The sequence below is a fragment of the Rhea pennata genome, chromosome 6 (assembly GCF_028389875.1).
Source record: "Rhea pennata isolate bPtePen1 chromosome 6, bPtePen1.pri, whole genome shotgun sequence".
Taxonomy (NCBI): domain Eukaryota; kingdom Metazoa; phylum Chordata; class Aves; order Rheiformes; family Rheidae; genus Rhea; species Rhea pennata.
In genome coordinates this window covers 18,463,957-18,485,041 of record NC_084668.1, presented here as the reverse complement: position 1 = coordinate 18,485,041, position 21,085 = coordinate 18,463,957, and the positions used below count along the sequence as shown (strand labels likewise).

Genomic DNA, 21,085 nt, shown 5'->3' with positions numbered 1-21,085 from the left:
ACATTCAGATATCTTTGTGATCCCTATTCATAAAAATCTGTAGTTTAATTTGATATATTTGTAAAACTTTGAGGATGGAGGGAATATAATCTTCTATCTTTATTTGAGAAGTTTTATTTTCAACTAAAATTTAGAAGGGCTTTTTCAAAGAGACGGTATCCTGAACTATATGGTTATGTTGTTCAAACTACTGTGAAAATTTCTGGAGGACTTATGAGTTAATGTACTAGATCCTCAGCCAGCTGAAGTTCATCAATTTAACTCATTTTATAATTAGACAGAAATGCTCTGTAGCTTGCATTCTTATTTTCTATTAAATATATATTGTCAGTGGTCACAGATTACATTTTTCAGTGCTCTAGTATGTTAGGAGAGTCTTCAGCTGTTCCTAAGTGGTTAGCAGTAAATTATATTTGATATTTTACCCTGATTTCATTTTCCAGCTTTCATAACAATGAATCTATTTGGACAGAAGACTAGTGTTTGGATAGCTTTGCAGAGTGATGATTATGAAAAATGGCTGAATGAAAATTCTCCAGCATACTCCAACTGGTCTCCAGTTGAAGTGGTACATGTAAGTATTGCCAGAGTTTTATGGTCAGTGAGAAGTTGTTGTTTTATCTGTAATAATCATGATTGCCACAAAGATAAGGGCTAACTGGTTGCAGCAATTAAGTCTTCTCTCAGTTTTTGCAACTTCAAGCAGCTTTGGGTGCAGATTTATGAGCATAACTAGCAGTTGCAAAAGAAGGCACTATTTAGACATTTATTTATTCAGTCTGTGGTTCTAGTCATGTTCTCTTGCAATTGCTTATAAGTGCCAGAGTTTAAATTATATGGTCCATATCTTAAACTAGCTTTTGAGCAGGACCGAGGAATAAGATTATGAATTTCATAATTTATTGTGTTGTTTTACATCAAGTTAGTAGTTTGTTCAGTGAAATTTTGTGACTTTTTTATTATGAGGTTGTTATTTCAAATTGCACTTATGGGAATGTTCATTTTTCTACCTAAATGTTTGTAACTGTTCAGTGATTTTCAGCTAATTATTCTTCTAAATTGACGGTAATAATCATTTCTATTCTTAATCAGTTATGCACTGGTTTTAGACAGTATCTTTTAAAATTATTATTACATTCTGTGTTGATTACAGAGACAGCGTTATAACAGTGCCAACACTCAAGAACAAGTTCCACTATGTACACTGGTATCAAATAACCCTAATTTTTATTTTACGGGAAAATGGTACTTAGAAAACTGTCAGAAAAATTATGGTTTTATCTGCCAGAAGACTCAGGGTAAGGATTTGTTGTTTGTTTTGCTTTTGTTCTCCTTTCTTACAATGTTTAATTCATTTTATGTATTTTCTTTACATCTAGGATTGTTTAAACGTCAGTAAACTCAGGAACATAAAAGGTTTCTAAGGTAGTTTTACTTTGATAGTTAGACAGACTATCTCTACAATATTTAATAGATCATTACCTGTGATGCAGAAGTAATTTATAAAATAATTTAATAATTTATAAAAATTATTTTGGTGGGAAATTTTGTTCCTAACTTTGAGCTTTCTGTTGCATATCTTAGATTCAAGAAGGGAGGTGAAATTTCATGTTGTATATCATGGCAAGCAGAGTAACAGCATAAAATTACAGAAGACAAACCTGTGGGTAACTTAAATGAAAATCTCCTGGTTTGGTTTTTGTGAGTCTTGCAAAATTAGGTCAGATTAGACTCTAAAAGAAGTGTTTCTGTGAACAGTCTAGACTGATTGGTTAATCAAATGCAGTTTGGCCTTTCTTTTCGCGCTTTTCTAATTCTGTTAACATAATATTCATTTGCCAGAAACACAAAGGTTTTGCAGGGAACACACACTGTTTTGTGCTGATTTGTTTTTTATTTTTCCTCAAAATCAGTTCCAAAGGTGCCTCTTTGGTGCGAGATGCTGACTTTTCCAAGAGTGTGTTGGAAGTTTTCTAACTCCATCCCAAGAGGTGCTGCAGTTGTGCCAGCATGAAACTGCCATGGCATGTTACCAAAATAGCACAACAGCAAATTATTAACCCTTAAACGAGGGGAGGACTGTAATTTGAGCCTGTAAGGATGTGTCCTTGGACACTGTACTTAATGTGGCTATTTTATACTGCTCAGCTTTATATATCACCTCTTAGTTAAGCTCTGTGTCTAAAGAGATGATCAACTCCTGCTGTTAGCTTAAGAGGCAAGAGCATGAGCGGAGAAATAGAATAAACAAATAAGCTTTGGGAATGCTCACATGTGGCTCATACAAACCGCACATGCATGTATTTGACATTTATTATGAGAATGGCTGTGGGCATTGCTGGAGTAATTCTACACATAGTGTAGGATTAGTATACACATGCATTTCCCAGCTGTGCTTTGCTTTCATCCGAAACGTTCACATTTTGACCTCTTGCTGCTGCTTCACGTGGATGGCAGAGGCTTTACAAGGCAGCGCAGGAGGGACAAGAGCTGCCGGGTTGCAGTGACGGCAGGGGCCTCCACCTGCTGCAAATGGTGCTGCGTGTGGTGCAGAGTTTCAGTGCAACAAAACCACCAGGGCTGAGTGTCCAGGACTCTTGACAGGGAAGACGTCTTTTTTCTTTCTTTTTTTTTCTTTTTTTCAGTCTGATTTCATTTTTCACTGTGTTTGCAGAATGCATTGGCTGAGTGCAGGGGCAGGCGAGCGCTGGAGCGATGTGTAGCAATATGCAGCTGGAAGAAGAGAAGCAAGGGAGGAGTGAGGCAACCTCTTGCTGGCAGTAGCAAACTGCTAAATTGGCTCAAATGTCCAGACTTCTGGAAAAGATGAGACAGGGCTTTGCTTCTGCCATTCTGTCCACACCCTGCCTCTCTTTTGTCAAATTACTTTCTGTAGGAGATTAAAATGAAGCCAGCAGGAGATCTAACTTGTGCTCTAATGTGTTAGTGATGCTTGGGTCTGGACTGTGTGAACATTTCACTGTGTATACTCCTTCTAGGGTTTTCTTTAGGGGGTGACATGTGTGTAATACCTCTGCTAGCTTAGGGACAGAACCTTTTCTTGCTTAGCATTTTCTAAATTGTAAATGAGCTGTGAATTACAAAAAAGAAATTATTTAATATGATAAGGTGCTTGTTAACACTCATCTCATCTTAGCCATAAATGGAACTGAGTTAGCAAAGCAACTGCTTCTTTTTGTAATCACAGTGAACTTTTACAGACAGAAATAATTAATCTAGACTGACAAAGGGGATTAAAAGTAAGGCACTGCCTATTTTAAAAGTCTTTGAAAGTATACAGTCAAACTTCGTGCACATTAGCAATGCCATTTTCCTCCTATCTCCTATAAAAATGGGAGCCTAGCAGCATCACAGACTGAGGTGGGGGAGAGATGTTCTCTATCTCCATGAGTCTCATGGAAGAGACTCTTTCCCTCTCTCTGTTTCTTAAATCTAAAAAGTTTGCTTTTTCTTCTGTTTTTTGTTTTGTTTTGTTTTTTACAATTTTGTTTTTTTTTATAATAAAGAGATTGAATTCTCTATGCACAGGGCATTTCTGTAAGTGGCAGTGCGATGATCTTCTTCCCAGCATTGGTTCACAGATATCAAAGATGAGCTAAAAATGTTCCCAGCCACTTACTTCTACTATGAGCTGGTATCGTCATCCCCTCAGTTGTGCCAGCACGATTATTTGTGAGGCTTTGTCATGCTGTAAGCTGATCTTGAAAAGGATTTAAAATAACCCTTTAAAAAAGGACTGATCTAGATTAAATGCAAGGTATCGGGGTTACGAGCACTCTGAAGCACACTGCTATTAGACATTTGGGTTACGCCCAGATCCCACGTGATTTCTTACTGGCCTTTAAAGATCAAGTAAGTGGAACTAATTCCATCCAGGTTTTCTTTTTTGGTATACATTAAACTCATTCACTCCTATGACCAGTTCTGTACTGTGACGGAATTTCAGATACTGTTCTACTAGTCTTTTCTCTCTCTCTCTCTCTCTCTTTTTTTTTCACAGTTCCTCACAGAAACTAAAGAGTTTGCAATTTTTACATTCATTTTTAAGGACAATACTGATGCTTTGGGAACTGTTCTGCTTTGTTGTCTGTTTAAAAAAAATTCCTTTCTCTCTATTTATCACAGACACATCTAGACATATCGTAAATGCATCTGAAATGTACCCTATGCCAGATACTTTAGAATATGGAAACAAAACTTATAAACTGCTACGTGGGAATTTTACGTGGTATGCAGCTTTAAAAACCTGCATGGCAAATGGAGCTGAGTTGGTCAGCATCACAGACCAGTATCACCAGGCTTTCCTTATGGTCATTGTGAATCGACTGGGGTACAACCACTGGATCGGGCTCTTTACCTCAGATGTACGTAATGGATTCTGTATCTGTGAATACGACTCTCTAAATGACTTTTTTCAGTAACACGCTAATGAGCCATATCATTCATTTGAAGTCTCTAACAGCTGGGTTCCAGAAATGAAACCCCCAAACCCTTGAGGCCTAACTGTTTTTTCTTGCAACATGATATATAAGTTTTATGAGAGACAGTTTGGTCTTGGAAATATGTAATACAATGAGAACTGAAAACTAAAAGGCATAGAAAACATTTTTAAAAAATACACAAAAAAATCTATAGCTTCTCATTAAAATTACTTGTTTTCATTTTTGTGGCTCTGTGAACTGAATAGTCTATTCCTTAAAATAACAGTTTAGATGTAGTTTGTGGTCTCCCAGAAATAAGTTGTGAAGATCCTTGAAGAGCTGGCTATATCTTTTACTTTTTGTTGCCCAGCTTTAGAAGAGATAAAAGAAGTTGTGCTCCATCTGGTGAGGACAACATCAGAAGAAGAGGCATTGCTTATATAAGGCTGAATATATCAAAGAAATAATCTTAAATTTGTTTTGGCAGAATGGGCTTAACTTTGAATGGTCGGATGGGACTAAGTCTTTGTTTACCTTCTGGGAAGATGATGAGTCCCAGGCGTTTGGCAGCTGTGTTTATATTGATTCTTTGGGGCACTGGAAAAGTGCTAACTGTGAGCGAGTTCTGCAAGGAGCAGTTTGCCATGTGCCACCTAGTAAGTCAGAGTTAAGTTTTATATTAATTTTTTTGCAGCTCCAAATGCGTCTGTTGAAGTGGAAGTATATGAAACGAAATGAATTGATCTGAGGCTAAGCAACAATGATAGTTTTAATCAAAAAAGAAAAATATTTTCCTTGAAAAATATGATTGGCATTTCCTTACTATATCCCCTATTTGTGAAACGTTTTTTTTCCCCCATAAAATACTGGAAATCGGGTCCAGTCTGTAAGAAAATGGACAGAGAATTTTCATAACAGGAAAAAAACACAGGAAATTTACTATTCTGATTATTCAATGAAAACTGTATTATATGTGAAAAATATTAACTGTTAATAACCTAGCTCCAAGGGAACTGTATTATATTTGCTGCAGTTAACTGCGGAGGTGGGAGAAGGTGAGCATTTAGAGCAAAGTGAAAAATTAGAGTCCAGTGTTCACTGCTTGCACATAAAAAAAATTTTTTTGCAGCCTTTTTTGTAAAGGAGAGAATATTTTTCTGCATCCTAAAATACTTCTTCTTTCCTGCAGTCCTCTGTCAATTACCAGGACTTCATTTGATGCCAGATTCAATTCTGAAATTTCATTCAATCCAGGATTGCACAGCATCTTTAGCAGCATCAAGTTCTGAAAATAGTTCCTGGTTGGTAGTATTGATTACCAGCCACTCAGGATGTAGCTTATTATAGTTTTCAAATCTGTTGAGAAGAAAGCTGATTGGAATGCTTCAAGATAAAAAATTACTCTGTAACATGGATTTTGTAATAGCAGCTGACTAATTTTCTAATTTGTTTGTCTAATAATGTAATCATGTGTTGCTTAAGGCTTATCTAATATTTGAAGACAATGTTTTCTAACAGAGGAGGATATCTTTAAGACCATAGGTAATGTACTTGGAAAATACAACACTACCAAAAAGTGAAGATGAGTATTGCAAGGCGAGCTTGTAGCAAGTTGACCTGCATTACAGGGACTCCTCACTGCAGTGCTGTGCAGGCTGGAGAGGCTCAGTCTTACTCTACCCAGTGGGAAACTGCAGTGTGCTGCGGTGCTCATCATTAACTCATCTTTGTGGCTTAGTGGAGAGAAGCTCCACACACCTTGGAAATCCTCAACCCCCGGAGATATTGGGCCTTTCAGAAATATTCTGATATGCCCTACCCTATTATAACTCTCTGTGCATATCAGTATTTGTTAGATTGTCCTGATAGTACTGCTAAAACCCTGCAAGCTTTTTGGTCAGCAATGCAGGTTTTGCTGTTCTAAATACAATATACACAACCCCTAGGTACTGACTTTCAAAAGAGGATATAAAGACGTAATGCAGTAACATGCTTATTAACATTATCCCAAAACAATGTGTGGAATGTTATATTAATGTGTATCTTGTTATGCCAATAAAGCTGTGCTGTGATTTCTGTCACAGAAAAGAAACTCACTGACTATAAAGGCTTATGTTCAGAAAAAACTGTTCCTTGGATCAAATTCAAAAACAATTGCTACAGCTTTTCCACAGTTCTGCAGGGCACAAGTTTTGATACAGCATATGAAGTTTGCAAGAATCAAGGTAAGTATTTATTTTCTAGGTATAAAATGTCATCTTTTCTTGTTAGCTAGAAAAATGTTATTTTTTTAAAATGACAGAATTTGTGGCTTGTTTTTTTCTCCAGTTCAAGGTAATGGTGGTAGAACTAATAAGCCAAGTAAGAAATTGGAGACTAGTACAACGTAGTTCCTGTCTATGTGAAAATATTCATTTCTGGAATAACACATAAAACACATTTTTTTTCCTTCAAACTTGTTTTAAAGTCATGTGAGAAAAGTTTTATATGAACATATTCACATTAATTGCAAATTTAAAATGTTAGAAAGCATAAGTAGAATTGTTAAGCTTTTGAATTAAGGTTCTTAACATTAGATTTTTGAAATCTAATGTTATATTTTTTGACATAGATTAATTGAAAATGTATTCTGTATTTAACTTGTAGGATCTAATCTTTTAACTATTCAAGATGAAGATGAAAATGCCTTTATTCTGGAAGAATTGCATAGTTTTGGTTATTCTGTGCAAATGGTTTGGCTGAACATTCTGCTTGTTACAGACAGTAAGTTTTGGGTAGAAGAGAACGGAATATAAGAATCTGTTTTGTTTTATTTTGTTTTTATTTTAATGCTGGTAACCATGTTCCAAAGCACTGTTATCTTTTGGGGTTTCTTTCCACTGCTTATTACCTTTACAATATAGTAAAAATAGCCAAGCTTTCTCTAATTATTACATTTTTTTAGTAAGCTGAATGCACAGTATGTGCATGTATGTGAATACCTTTATTTTTTCTTCAAGAAGCAGTACAAGCTGCTTTCTGTGTCAGCTCTGTAATATGTTTTTAAGTCCTTGAAGAAGATGGAAATTAGTGGCCAAGCAGACAAAATCCTGGCATTCCTTTAATAAAATATTTTCTTTGCTACGGTAGGGCCAGCTGAAACAGATACTTACTAAAACAGTATGGTATTTTATGATTTATCACTTCTCCCTTTAGATGAAACAGTATCCTGGTTTGATGGTTCTCCTTTAAATTACTCCAACTGGGGCATCAGGGAGCCTGAGTTTGACCATCTCAAAGGGAATTTCTGTATCAGCCTGAGGACCATGGATGGAGTATGGCAATTATCTCCATGCAGAGAGAAAAAGGGATTTGTATGTAAAATGGATGCAGGTATGTGTTTCCAGAAAAGAAGGCATTTTTTTCTTTTTAATCAATGTTTCACGTATTTGCTGTTGTTCTCTTACTTTCTCCTAGCTTTCATTTGAATAATTCTGTCCCTTTGTGTTAGAAAAAATACCTTTAAAAACAAACCAATTCCAAAGGCTACAGTTCATCACTGATTTTGCCTGAAGATTGTGGGCAGTTTATGATGTTGCATAAACCTCCCCAGCACTGCTGAGAACTGCTGGATCCACAGACCAGCCAGGGTAATCTTATTTTGAGGAATCTGGCAACCTTTTCATTATAGAAGACCACCATAGACTTTTCTCTTGCATCTGTGAGCCACTAGAGAAAGTCAGAGCAGCCTCAGTAGACCCCGCAGTACATTCAGGCGCAGACCTGGGGAGTTGCATAGACCTGGCCACTAGGAATATGTGCCTGTGAAAGAGTTGGGAGTATTTTGAGAGCCCACCCAAAATGCCAAAGTCACTGTTGGACTTTATAGTTAGACGTAATCTGCCTCTGCGCAGTTCTGCTCATGCACTTACACTTTTTAAAAGTGCATAAATACTGCTGTCCATCCTTGCAAAAATGTAAGTTAATATGTTCCACTAAATTTAAGGAATTTTGGATGACAGAGTAAGTCATTTTTAACTTGGCCTGTTGTAATCCTATTGATTTGAGAAAGATTAAACAAAGAATAGGCTGCTCTTGTGTGTTTTTTATGTAGATTATCTTCTGAGTATCAATTTTACAAAGAATATATACATCTTAAGTTCTCTTAATTCCATGCATAATTTTATGACAATTCTGGATTCCATTTCAGATATTGATGCAGCAGTTTCCTCTGAAAAATGTAAGTTCCCTCTGGTACTTTCTTAATTTTTTATAATGAGTAATAACTCATTTTGAGTTAATACTTTGTGAGATAACTTTTCATTGCTAAACTTGTAATTTAAAATAGGGTATATATAAAGAGTAATAAGATTTTTTCTATATTGTTTAATAAAAATTTCTGTCTTTATCTTTCAGCTTCACACCGTGGGCTTGCAGCTGTAGCTGTTATAGTAACATTGGTGATGCTGGCTGCCATTTCCACTTTTTTGTGGTGCCTTTATAAACAGAATAATAGGCTCTTCAGTAGGATACTGTGGGTCAGAAATGCCTATTTTCCACAGATTAATGCTGACGTTCCTGCTTTGGAAGAAAGCATTCTCATTTCTGATTTTGAGAGAAACGAGAACAATTAATTGTTCAGAAGTACCAGGCAATCACCTCTTCCATATTAAACACCGAACTCTACAGTACATTTTTTGAGCCAGACACAATCTAGGAGCAGCTCATCCTCTCAGGGTTTTGGGTCGCAGGCAAGCTGACAAAGGAAGACAATGAAAATGGTTAAATGCTGCCAAACAGTGGTGAGTGGGGAGAAGTAACAGCCACCTGCTCTTTCCCTCCTAGTGAACTCTGTGCAGCCACATTTCTGAAACTTTTCAAGGTGCACAGTGGGCAGAGAGGAGCGGAGAACCAGAAGCCTCAAACTAGCACCATTCCAAGTGTCCTCAGTGGTCGCCAGTCTGCACTGCGCTCTCCAGTGTCCTAGGGAGCGTGTGCTTCCTGGGAAACCTCCACAGGGACTACCAGTGTCTGCTGTGATGGAAAAAAACAGGAGGTTGCCTAATTCTTGTTCTGCAGATGTTGAGCATGCTGGACTCGATCCTGTCCTGCCAGAGGTGGATGGGTCATCTTGCACTAGTGGCAGTAGTTCAGGCTTAGGCTTGTGGAAACCAGCCTGGACCCTTGTGCTCTGTGGCAGAATTAAGTGAGGATGCACTGGGGAGTCATGGAGAGATTGGTTTCGCAGGGAAAAGCCAGGAGCTTTGGCTGCTCCATTGCCGTACAGCCTGGAACTGCTAACATGAGGCAATCGTGTCCAAGGCCTCAGGGCAGCTGGCATTTTCTTCTAACTTTTTCCTTTGGGAATGTTTGGGCTCTGGTGTTTTGTTTTTACACATCACAGAATTTGTTTGTGAGCCAGCATTTAAAATTTGGCCATGAATTTAGGAACCCTGAAACATCTCCCAGGGATTATGGGATAGTTTTTTCTTAACACCTACTCCTTCTGTAAGAAGAACAAAGTTATTTTTCAGACAGTGGAATATTGCCAGGTGGTTTTCCAAGCTTGTAGAGAGATGAAGTCACTTCTGATTTGGGAGTTCCAGAGTTTACCTAATTTGGTTCATTATCCCTACATGGTGTTATAAAATAAATTAGTCAAGAGGTATAATGGCACATGGACTTTGTCATTCCAAAGTTAGTATATTCACTGGAGATGCTTCCAGTGTCCTGTTAAAGATTCAACTATGAGATCTCTTGCCTGGTTTGTTTTCAGAAATTAAATCCCATCAACTACTTCTAATCTCAGTTTTAGTCTATATCTAGTTGAAGAAAAGTATTATTTTAAATGTTGCTGAAGTTGTGGCAATAAATTGCTTTATTGTCCACCTACAATATTTCTGCAGGCAGTATTAATGTACATGTACATTAAGGTACACTTGAGCCCCTGCTTTCAAAAGTTAAGGAAGATAGGTGGGAGAGCTGCATTCGCAGTCCCAAAGGGTGGTTATCTCTCTAGTCAGAGTGCAATAATTGAGTTTAACAGAAGACCAAATGGAAATTCTTCGCTTTCCATGGTCGTACTAAGGTGCTAGTGGAGGAGTCTTTCATCTGAGAAAGATACTAGAATATTTTTTCTGTGAAATTTCACTGAAAAATTGTTCTTTAGGCTGATGGTTGTGAAAGATCCTGGTTCAGATCTCTGCATTACCTCAATGACAGTGGTCTAGGACAGAAACACTTATTCTCTGTGTGGGACTCCCACCTCTCTAAGCAGTCCTCCAGCCACGTTCTTGAAAACATCTGAAAAGTTCTTTGGGATTCTGAGTTTTTTATTGCAGCACAGAAAAACAAAGTGTCATTAATGAATACTTACCTCAGAAGGGAATAATTATCCCTTCAGGCATCTCTAAAAGCTGCTGTGTAGGGCTGTGTTTATTGCAGGGCTTTCTATTTGTTTGTTTTAAGATTGCTCATTCTTACAACTTTGCAAGAGTGTGAAAATGAAGGTGCATTTGTGACAATTAAGCTAGCAGGCAAGGCCAACTGAAATTTCTTGTATAGTATTTATACACAGGAATGTATGACTTGCTTTTGGTTACATTTCACATGACTGTGTAGATTGGCTAATTTTAGAAACATTGGAAAAATTGCCTTTTCATGTCATAATTATGCATAAGATTAAATTCTATTATTATTATTTTTAAGAGTACTTAGTGTATTTCTGTGCTGGTTTACAGAAGTTAAAATGTTGTCAAAAATGGAGAATTTTGATCCCAGTATAATTTTGAACTTGCTGTTTTCAATAACTTTCATGGATGTAGCTATTATAAGTTCTTAATCTGATGTCTTCCATCATATAAAATATACATAGCTTTTCTGTATATATTTTCTGTAGTGGTTTGACACCCCCCCCATACATTCATCTCCAGTAATGTTTTCAAAGTTTGGTCTTAAGCCTCTAGCTTTATCTGGGGCTATATGCAAAGTCCTCTGTTAGACTTTGTGGATTGTAGCTTTTTATCATCATCATGATTTTCAGATCATCTGCTGTTTATATACATGAACTGTGATAGCTTGTCATCCTCTCTCCTTTCCTCATGAAGATTCCCCCTACTTAAACAACAGTTGGAGGAGCTTAAACCAACGTATTTCCTTTCATCAAATCATCACTGACAAGTGTGAATGCTGCCTTTTTCAGTAAGTAGAGTGAGTTGCAGGATGTTTTCTGTTTAAGAGAGTAAACTCTGAGGACATGTGTTTGTCAGGCTATGGTGCTGTTACTGAGTTATGCATACTTTGTCAGATTTTCATTTTGTAAATGAAGGTGTGTATTTTTTCACAAAACATCACATAGACATTTTATCAATTTCCTTTGAGCTATATTACAATCATTTTAATATATTTGAAGGGCATTTATATAAAAAGTAATCCTACCCTTGAAATAGTGATTATTGGCTAACATTAACTCTGATGTAAATGATATTATGTTACGGGAAAATAGTTGAAGCAGTATTTTCATCAGACTTTGCAATAGTTGGGAGGGAATATTTTAAAATCTTTCATCACTTAACTTTTATAATTGCAGATATTACAAGAATGTAATCATTGATTATTTTCTATTCCTTGTTCTGAATTTTTATTACCATTCCTTTCAATTTCCCTCGCTCACAGGTCTCCTGTCCTATTCCTAATCTGAGAATTTGGTGAATGTATTTTCATACCGACCTTGATGATAGTGGCAGTGAGGTTCACTGTATTATTTCAACTGGAAAATTAAAGTGTGGCTAGTAACTTTTGGTGCTGCAGTTTTTCTGAGTCTTTGCCCAGCTGTCGTTAGCTGCCAGGCTTTGGTGCCTCCCTCGTGACAGCAGTTCCCGGGCTTTGCAGCGGGGCTGGCTGCTCCGAGCTTTACCCTGCTGCCCCGGCCTCCGCTCTGACCACACGGCCAGCGGGTGCAGGCAGGTGCGGAGCCGCAGCCCATTCCCAGTGCCATGGGGCTGGCGATCCCTGGGTGCGGATGAGGGGACGCGTGCCCTGGGACTGGTGCGAGCGGTGCCGGGAGGAGGAGGGAACCCAGGGCGGGGAGCAAAGACAACACGTAGGAGCGGGTCGGTGATGCATGAGGGCTCTCCCAGGCTATTGCCTGTTCCCTGCAGCCTTAGGAGAGAGGCAGCGTTACGTGAGTTAGGGGCTTCAGGAATTTCCCTGCCGGGCTGTAGAGGCTGTGTTGCCTGGGGCCCCGTTCACTGCTGCTGCGAGTAAGGTGGAAAAATGCTGATGGCAGTGTGGAAGCTTCCATTGCTGCAGCGAAGTGTTTGCTGCGTCCAAGAACTGGGTTCACCAGAGCAAGAGCAAGCAGATGAATGTTGCGTTTTCCCGGGCCATGCTGGTGCCTTTGAATCACTAAGCGAGAAGGAAGTATTAGATATTTTCATACCCCTTGCTTGCTTTGGGGAGGAAGAGGTAGATAGATCTACCTCTATTTATCTGCTAGAGATAGATAAATTCAGGTCAGTGTATGGCAAGACTTGGTCTCCCACAAATTATGATTTGTGAAAAAAAAAAAAAAAAAAAAAAAGCATGTTCTTATATTTGCAGACTCTGTTGCAGGGGAGAACACATCTGTTGGCCCCATTAGAGCTGTGCTGCACCTCTGAGGGAGAGGGATGCCCGACTCAGCGTTCGCGTCCCGGCTTGACGGGGCGCGCGAGGGGAACGTGCAAGCAGGACAGCGCAGAGGGAAGGGTTGTGGCTCAGAGCTGTGAGCGGGCACCTAAGCTCCATCGGGGCCTCTGCTGGGTGCCGCACTGTCCTCCTTTGCTCAGGGATCCTCCTCCCTTTTCCTCTTCCTCTACCTCCGGCACGCTCACATTTACCGGCTACAAATATATGGTGGCTGTGGGGCTGCTTTTAAACCTGTGCAACATAGTTTGCAGGAGCATAAGGAAGGAGAAGGATTTTGCACACTGGGTGAGGCTTTCTGGAGAGTATCCTGGCTCTCCTGTTCCCTGTTCCCAGGGCACCAGGGCACAAATGGCACTTAATTTAGCCCCCTATTTTTTCCTTCCATCTTGTTGCCCCTCCCTTAGTGTGGTAACAAGCATCCTCACTTTCCAGTAAGAGTAAACCCACTGAAATGAAATCCATGGCATACCCTTCCTCCAGGCTGCATATATATAGTGAGAAATTTTCGGTTAAAAGCTGTACATGTTCAGCAACCGGTTTCTAAATCCTCAGCTCCAGGAAGAGAGGGGCCTCTTCCGGAGCTGGAATGTCATTTCCTTTGGCAATCAGAGCAATATCGGGCCTGGCCTGATCTCTTAAACCTAATGCAGCCTCTATGTGTAATAACTGTCAGGAGAAAATTCACCGGCATTACGCTATTTTAAAATGGTGTGAATCAACACTGAGCTCTGTGCTTGGAAACGCAGTCAGTCTCAGTGTGGCCAGTAGATGGTAGTGGCACACAGCTGACAATATTAAGTGTCTGCAAAGAGAGAATCACAGGGATGTGCTGCTGATGGCTCTGAGGCTGAATTAAATGAGTAGCAAAACTCCCAAGATGCAGGGCTCTGCAAATATCAGTGTTGCTTCTTAAAGACGACCACAACATTACAAGGCTGTTTCATGATAACTTTTTGAGTCTCAGAAGTCATTTTCGTTCTATATTATAATGGCATGTAAATGGCTCTAAAACACAGAATGCATTAAAATACTCAGTTAGAAGGGGATAATTCAAGTCTTCTAGTCGATGAGTAATTTTTGTTCTGTTTGAGTGATGGGAAAATCCACCTGGGTTCCTGAGCATTAAATAAGTAAGTACACGTGTCATTGTGATTTGTTTTGGTTCTGATCAACTCATATTTTGATGGAAGGGTAATTCACTGCACATATTCCAGCCAGCTCCCTTTATTGTTAATGCATTTTGTTTTAATGCTTTATTTCTTGACTGTTTCAGTGCAGGCATTTACTTAATAAATCTGTTACATGGAAAAAGGAAAATGAAGACACAGAGAAAAAAACATTAGATTTTTTAAAATCCATTGCATAAATACTTACTACACTGCTGAAAGCAGATTTTTTTTTCTTTTCCTCAATTAATTCCGTAAAGAGCTCAGACCTTAGGATTTGCTGATCCCTTTCTATATCCTTTACCTTTACGCAGAAATTGACTGTGATCTGGATTCTGATCTTAGAAGCTTAACCATAAAAAAAAGGCATCGACAAACACTGTGTGGCAAAGCCTCACTTTGGAGTCCTACTTTTTATGATCTTATTTCCTTACACTGCAGCTTTTCTATCCTTTCCTGATCCTTCTGTGATGAAGCAACTGGAATTGTTTAAGGAAGTATACTGGACCCAGTGTGCTGGAGTGCTTACAAGCAAAACCATGGTAATTTATAACCAGTAAATCAGTTCCGAACTGCAATCATATCCAAAAGAGCACAGCTAGATAATAGCAGGAATCCTTCTGCTACTATTTTCCTTTATTGTTGTGAAAAATGCTTATTTTTGTTCTTTGAGCTGCTGCTATTGCAGCAAATTCTAAGCCTTTTTCAAACACGCAACCTCAACCTGCACATTAAATCTCCACTGTGGTAATAAACGCTCCAAAGCGCAGTCTTAGTGAAACAGTAGCTGAACTTGTAGCTACAGGTAAGCCTGGAAGTGCACAACGGGCTGTCAGTTCCCCTCCTCTGCATGTGAGCGCAGGAAAATACGCAGGCTGCTTTCTGTGGGTCAGGCACCCCAAGGTCTAATGAACAACCTGCTCTCTGCTCGTGGTCTCTGCTCACTAGGTACTTTAAGGCCATCCCCAACAGCTGAAGTAACAGGTAGAATAAAATAGCTGTGACAAAATCATGTGTCTCTGACTGTGCTTACACAGTCGTCTGAAAATCAAAATTATGCCTGTATCTTTTCAGATTCTTATAAATGGATGTTTGTCTGAAGAAACTGAAAGATTCCTTTCATGCTACACAAAAACTTCTCCACAATTTTTCTGCATTCCTTTTTTAATGAATACTAAAAATTATCCCATCAGATAGGTAACTCTGAGCCTATTTATGCAGGTTACCGTTACGAACTCTGATCTTAGGCCTTTGAACCTGGCAATAACCGACTAAAGCTGCCTTGTCATTTCCTCTTGCAGTTAACTTTGTGTGCGGTTGGGTGAGAAGCGCCTGGAAAGCCCTCGCTGGCAGCCAAGCACGAGCTTGCACAGAGGGGATGAAAGCTGAAGGAAAGACAGTCTCTCTCTGGTCAGCAGCTTTGGGCTGCGTGGCTTCACTAACGCTCGCTTTGGGACCGCGTCCCAGAGCTTGACGCTTTCAGGGTTGGTCAGGTATGTTAGCACAACCCCTAACGTCGGATGTTGCCAGTAAGATGGAGTACATAAACGTTTAGTATAAAGTAAAAGAATATTCAAAGCTAACTTGATACGGCCCTAGCACAACTGACACACAATTCTGCTTTATTTGTAGTGTTTGGGGTTTTTTTTTTGGTGAAGTTGCTCCCACTTATAGTGCACTTACCTGTTATTTATCTGAAACCTGACACCTACCTAAATGCTTACACAAGCTCAGCATTGCATTTTCCAGTGTTCAAAAGTTAATAACATCAGAAGTATTTCCTAAATTGTAAGAAGTTAATATCTGTCACCTCATATTGTGTTCTTTTAGTCCTGTGAGATAAAAACAATGTTCAGAAGCAAAATTAATTATTTGAAAAAAAATGTTGCAAAAGCAGATTTTGAAGACGGAGTTGTCCATATGGGGCACACTGCAGGTCTAAAAGCTATGAGGTACCTTAAACATGAAGATGCATCAAAGCAGCTCCTGGAGGCTTTCCCTCTGGAAAGAACAGATGAATAGAATACCTACAAAAACAGCTGCCTTAATCTTTTAAATAACTATAGTAAAAATAGCAGACTGGCTGTTCCCCCCACGCTATACCCAGGAAGGCAGTTGAAGTGTTGGCTCTATCACTGCGTGCTCCTGGAGCACTTGCATGGATGAACCTGGCACTTCTGGACCACCAGCACCACATGTCTGTCCAGGTAATTTTGGGAGAAGGAAGGAAAGGCAACTTGGGCTTGTTTCTCTATCCGGTCTTGCATCATCCATCCTCCCATGGGCTCCCAGAATCTACTCTGCGATGATGAGCTGGATTTTAACTGTGGCAGTTTGCAGAGGAACTTGCTCTTTGCCTGATAGAAAGAATGTAAAGTGGATGTGGGCTAAGTTTCTGTTGTCCTTAAGGAGGCTTGCCTACTTGCTCTGGTCCAGCACAGAGCCAAGCCAGAGGAAGGGAAAGAAGAAGGGAAGATCTGATCACCGCTGAAAGCAGTAGTGTAAGGGGAACAGATCAGTTCTTCTTGTTAGCTGGGGAGACTAGAACAAGAAGTAACTGACTGAAACCACAGCAGGGAAAATGTTTTAACCGTAGGAATAGCTAGACAGAACAATAAGCAGTCAACAAAAGTGGTAGGATCACTCTCAGTAGCAGTGTGCACCGCTAAATTTGATAACTGTGATTTAGAAATAAACAAATTAATCCACTGCCACTGCTGGGGAATAGATTTAAAACACTGCTGGATGTCTCTTGCAGCTCAGTCTGATTCTGATCCGACAATCCTGATCTGAAAACAGTGTGTGTGTGTGGTGTGTGTGCGTGACTGCTGATGCTGATTATCAGCTTCTTTCCCAACCTTTCTAGCCCACACAAGTGTTCAACAGCCAGGTTTAGGGTCTCTGTGGCCACAAATTCCGTGCGATTGGGATAAGGAAAACACCTCTAGTTAAATTTGTGGTCTGCCTCGGGATAGAAATAGCCAATTCTGAAATGAGTATGACTGAATCATGGAACGACAGAAACTGAGCCCACATGTATCATACCAGTGGGACATAATCTGCCCTATGTACCTAAAAAAACAGGTCCAGGATAGAAGAAGACACTTCCTTGAAAGTCAATGATATAATCAAGTGAATGCCCAGAATCAGTACATGAAGGGTAAAAGAATGAAAGGATGCATGCAAAAAAGCTTACTCTTGCTTTTGCTCTCTTTGTCTTTCTCCACAGCGAAGCCACAGACTCAGGTGATGGGAAGCCTGATGATCGACTTGTTTGGGCTGCTCAGCACTTTGAAGGACAGGTCTCTGTAATGCTTCCTCTTGGGGAACATTAATAGTGAAAACAGCAGCTTCCTGCACCAGCAGACTGCCTGGTTCAAAAACGAAGATAGAACTGACTGATTTTGGTAATTTACAAGTTTATGTTCCTAGCTTCACGTGGGCCTGCTGAAGTATATCAGTGGCTAGATCTGGACCAACAGCAGCTGGCTAGACTGCGCAGCCCACGACACTCAAAGCAAAGCCATAAGCTGTGAGAAAGGACATTCCTCACCTTTCTGGGACAAGCGTTGCTCTGCCACCCACCTTTCTGCAGGGGCTGCTCTTTCTCCGCAGGCTGTATCGATGAGGTGGGGCAGTCCTGCATGCAGAGATCCATGCGTCCTACCAAACCTGAGCGCCGAGGGAAGCTCTCCAGAGCCCTGGCATAGCCGCGCAGTCCTCTCTGGAGACGGGGAATGTTCATGGGAAAGCCAAAATGAGCTGGAGCTCCAGCGAGGCTGCCTCCGAGGGTGTTCCCAAACACAAGAACACCCAAAACAGATGCAGCGCTTAATCTAAGCCGCACAGCGCTATGTTAGTACTAGTGTTTATTATTTTTATGATCGCTTGTTAAAGCACTGATTCTTTTGATTCATATTAACTACTGCCCAGGGAAAGAAAAATAAAGCTCACATAGACAATAACAAAATTTTCTGGCTAGAGGCCAAAACTTTAAAGGAGAATTCTGAAGCATAATGTGTTTTGTTTTGCGTCTTTGTTTCTGATAGATGTTGACTGAATTCAGGAGGATGATGGCACTTCGAACAAAACCAGCTGGAGAAGTCCGTTGGTTAAAAATTAACCCTCTAAGAAAGAGTTTGAATTTGAAATGTGCTTAAGAAACATCCTGAGAAAATATCAGAAGTAATTCAGATCTCTTCTGAGAAGAGATATGTACACTGTGGCTGGTGTGTTTAGCAGAAAGGGGAGACAAGATGTGATACATGGCTGAATTCCTAATTTAAGGTGGATAACAGTTCAGTCTGAGACTCCCTTTCCCCCTGCAGTTTTGCAGGATGCATCAGCAATTCTCAGGCTGAAATAAAGCCTAATATTAATGAATGACTTTAGGGATTAGGTAGAAGTTATGTATTTATTGTGATAGGAAACCTAGGGGCGAAAGAAAGACGGTTGTCAGACTCTTGCTCACTTTGCTATAATGAAAGAGTAGAGGAGGATTTTCAAAAGTACAGACAGGAGAGGAGCATAAAGCTACATGTTATACCTTAGACCTTAGAAAACCTTATTCTAAAGCTACTGTGACAAATATTCACATACTTAACGTAAAAACAGAGAGAAATAAATACGTAATAATAATAATGCATAACAGGGTCTGCTGTGGCAGATTTGCATCTCGGTCTACCTGGACACACTAATCGCTCCTCTGCAACCCGGCCAGAGAGGAGGCTATGTAGGATGTGCAGGTATTTTTATCCCCATTGCTGGTATTTTAGGGAAACAAGAAAGGAAGCGTTTTATGTTGGCACTACACCAAATTCCAGCTCAATTCAGTGTTTGACTTGAGGCCAGTCTTAGCTATAATTAAAGCGTGGAATGGATACAGAAAAGGGGTGTAAAAGAAATAATATCCTCATGCAAAAAACAAAGATGAGGGGGCAGAGGGAAGAAAAATTTAGAAACAAACAAGTTACACTATTTGCTTAACGTGTTGGAGTTCTTTTCCTGTTTGATACGTTAGTTGCAACACAGAGACATCTGCTGTTAGCAAGTAAGTGCCAAAAGAGATTTAACAGAATGTGTTATTGTTTTAAACAAATAGATCATGTGGGATGCTGAATTGATTTTTTTTTTTTTTTTTTTTTTTTTTTGTTCCCCGTAATTTAATGTGCAATCATTCTAAGTATCAGATTGTTAGAGAAAAATGTCGTTATTGTTAGGTAAACTGTTTAAAGCCGAATTGCTTGGCAATTAATAGCAGGGCTGTGCATATTTTTAACTTGTTTTTAATGCCATAGGTAGTGATACAAGTTTAGCTAAAGTACTCCCCAGTAAGCAATGTAGCAACCAACAAGCAACTTTCTAACTGTGTCCATTTTCTGGTTGTTTGCAGCGCTCTCTAGTTGCTTTGGTGTAACTCGTGTGTGTGAGTACTGACGGCTATCAGGGATGACGGACTGAAGTGCGAATAACCTCTGCCACTTCCAGAACGCTGCAACTATCCCCTCTCCCTCCCCCGACCGATGTAAATGGCAACCGCTTATTTGAAGTGAACACTTAACAGCATTTTGGACGGAGAGCATTAAGCTCAAGCATCCCAGCACTGGCCAAGAATGTGAGTCTTAATACATTATCACACGTTTTCAAGATCAGAGGGAAAATCCACGTATTTTCAAATAAATTAGTACCAGAGGGACCCAACCCTGATTCCTGTTGGTAAGGTGCCAAATGTATGAGCTGCCTTAGATTGTGGGTCCGGCTGCTTTAATCCTGCCCTTGTAAAACCAACAAGCAAGCAAATCCAACGGGGGGAATATTTGGTGCGCATGGCCGTGCAGCGCTGCTCTTTGCTGAGGCAGTTATGGGACTAGCAGCAAACACGTAGCCAAAGGACGTCAGAGCAGTGGTCAGTCGTTGAGTCTAGGATTCTCCTAGACTTTATTTCTCTGGTCCGGAGAAAAGATGGGCAAAGTAAAAGGAATAGCTGTGCGTTTTGCTGTTGTGCTCTTCAGTGGCAGGCTCCCCCCAAAGACTTGAGCCGGACCCTGGGAGCTGGGGAGGTCCAGGCTCGGTGGCCTGGCTTTGCTACTGACTCACTACAGGCCAACTCACCTGCTTTTTGCTTTGGGTACCCCACCTGTAAAACAGGGAAATAATGATTTTGGGGGGTCTTCTAGGGAGACTGACTGGCAAGTCCTATGCAAGTTGCAAAATGACACATGATTACTAACAATCTTTCAAAATCCACAGGGGTATTATATATACAAATAAACTAACTGAAGGTAACTGCTATTTAAACTGATCTGTAGCATTATGCTTGTGTTTGTTCTCACTTTCTTTTCATGTCTATTAAGCATGTTTTGTTAGATGACTGAAATACACTGTGATTTGGAATCTCCATCAATTTTTGCTTTTAAAGCCAAGACTCTTGGCTTCCCTTTTGCTTGTTCCTACTTTACTGTATCAGTCATGTCCTCTCAGCACCACACATGGCTATAAAAGTGTGTAGGAGTAAAGGTTAAAGATAAATGCTAGGTTTAACAAATGTGATTATTGTTGTTATAAGGATTGACTTCTAAAGTTAGTGGTCAGATCATTCTACTTTTAATGTAGGATTGCAATTGCAATTCAGCATCCATGCCTAAGTTAAAGTTAGAATTAATACAATTTTAGCACTTAGTACTTCTGAAGACTTTGGATTATCAGGAATCAAAGGCTAAGTTCATAAGGGGAGCGTAGTCTAACTGCTGGAAGTAAGTAAATGTTCAACAGGCCACAGTGAAAATATGAAGGACTCTGTGGTCCAGTGGT

The 21,085-nt window shown here is 39.8% G+C and overlaps 1 protein-coding gene across 1 annotated transcript in view; it reads left to right on the top strand.

The window, feature by feature from the left end:
- The window catches only part of PLA2R1 (phospholipase A2 receptor 1), a 45,049-nt gene extending 32,829 nt beyond the window's left edge, over positions 1 to 12,220 (top strand). The window contains exons 22-30 of the mRNA XM_062579120.1: positions 444 to 574; positions 1,154 to 1,298; positions 4,147 to 4,385; positions 4,930 to 5,098; positions 6,527 to 6,667; positions 7,089 to 7,205; positions 7,638 to 7,814; positions 8,632 to 8,661; positions 8,838 to 12,220. Coding sequence (XP_062435104.1) covers positions 444 to 574; positions 1,154 to 1,298; positions 4,147 to 4,385; positions 4,930 to 5,098; positions 6,527 to 6,667; positions 7,089 to 7,205; positions 7,638 to 7,814; positions 8,632 to 8,661; positions 8,838 to 9,055 — 1,367 coding nt within the window. The 3' untranslated portion in view covers positions 9,056 to 12,220. The remainder of the gene's footprint in view (positions 1 to 443; positions 575 to 1,153; positions 1,299 to 4,146; positions 4,386 to 4,929; positions 5,099 to 6,526; positions 6,668 to 7,088; positions 7,206 to 7,637; positions 7,815 to 8,631; positions 8,662 to 8,837) is intronic.
- The last annotated feature ends 8,865 nt before the right edge of the window (positions 12,221 to 21,085 follow it).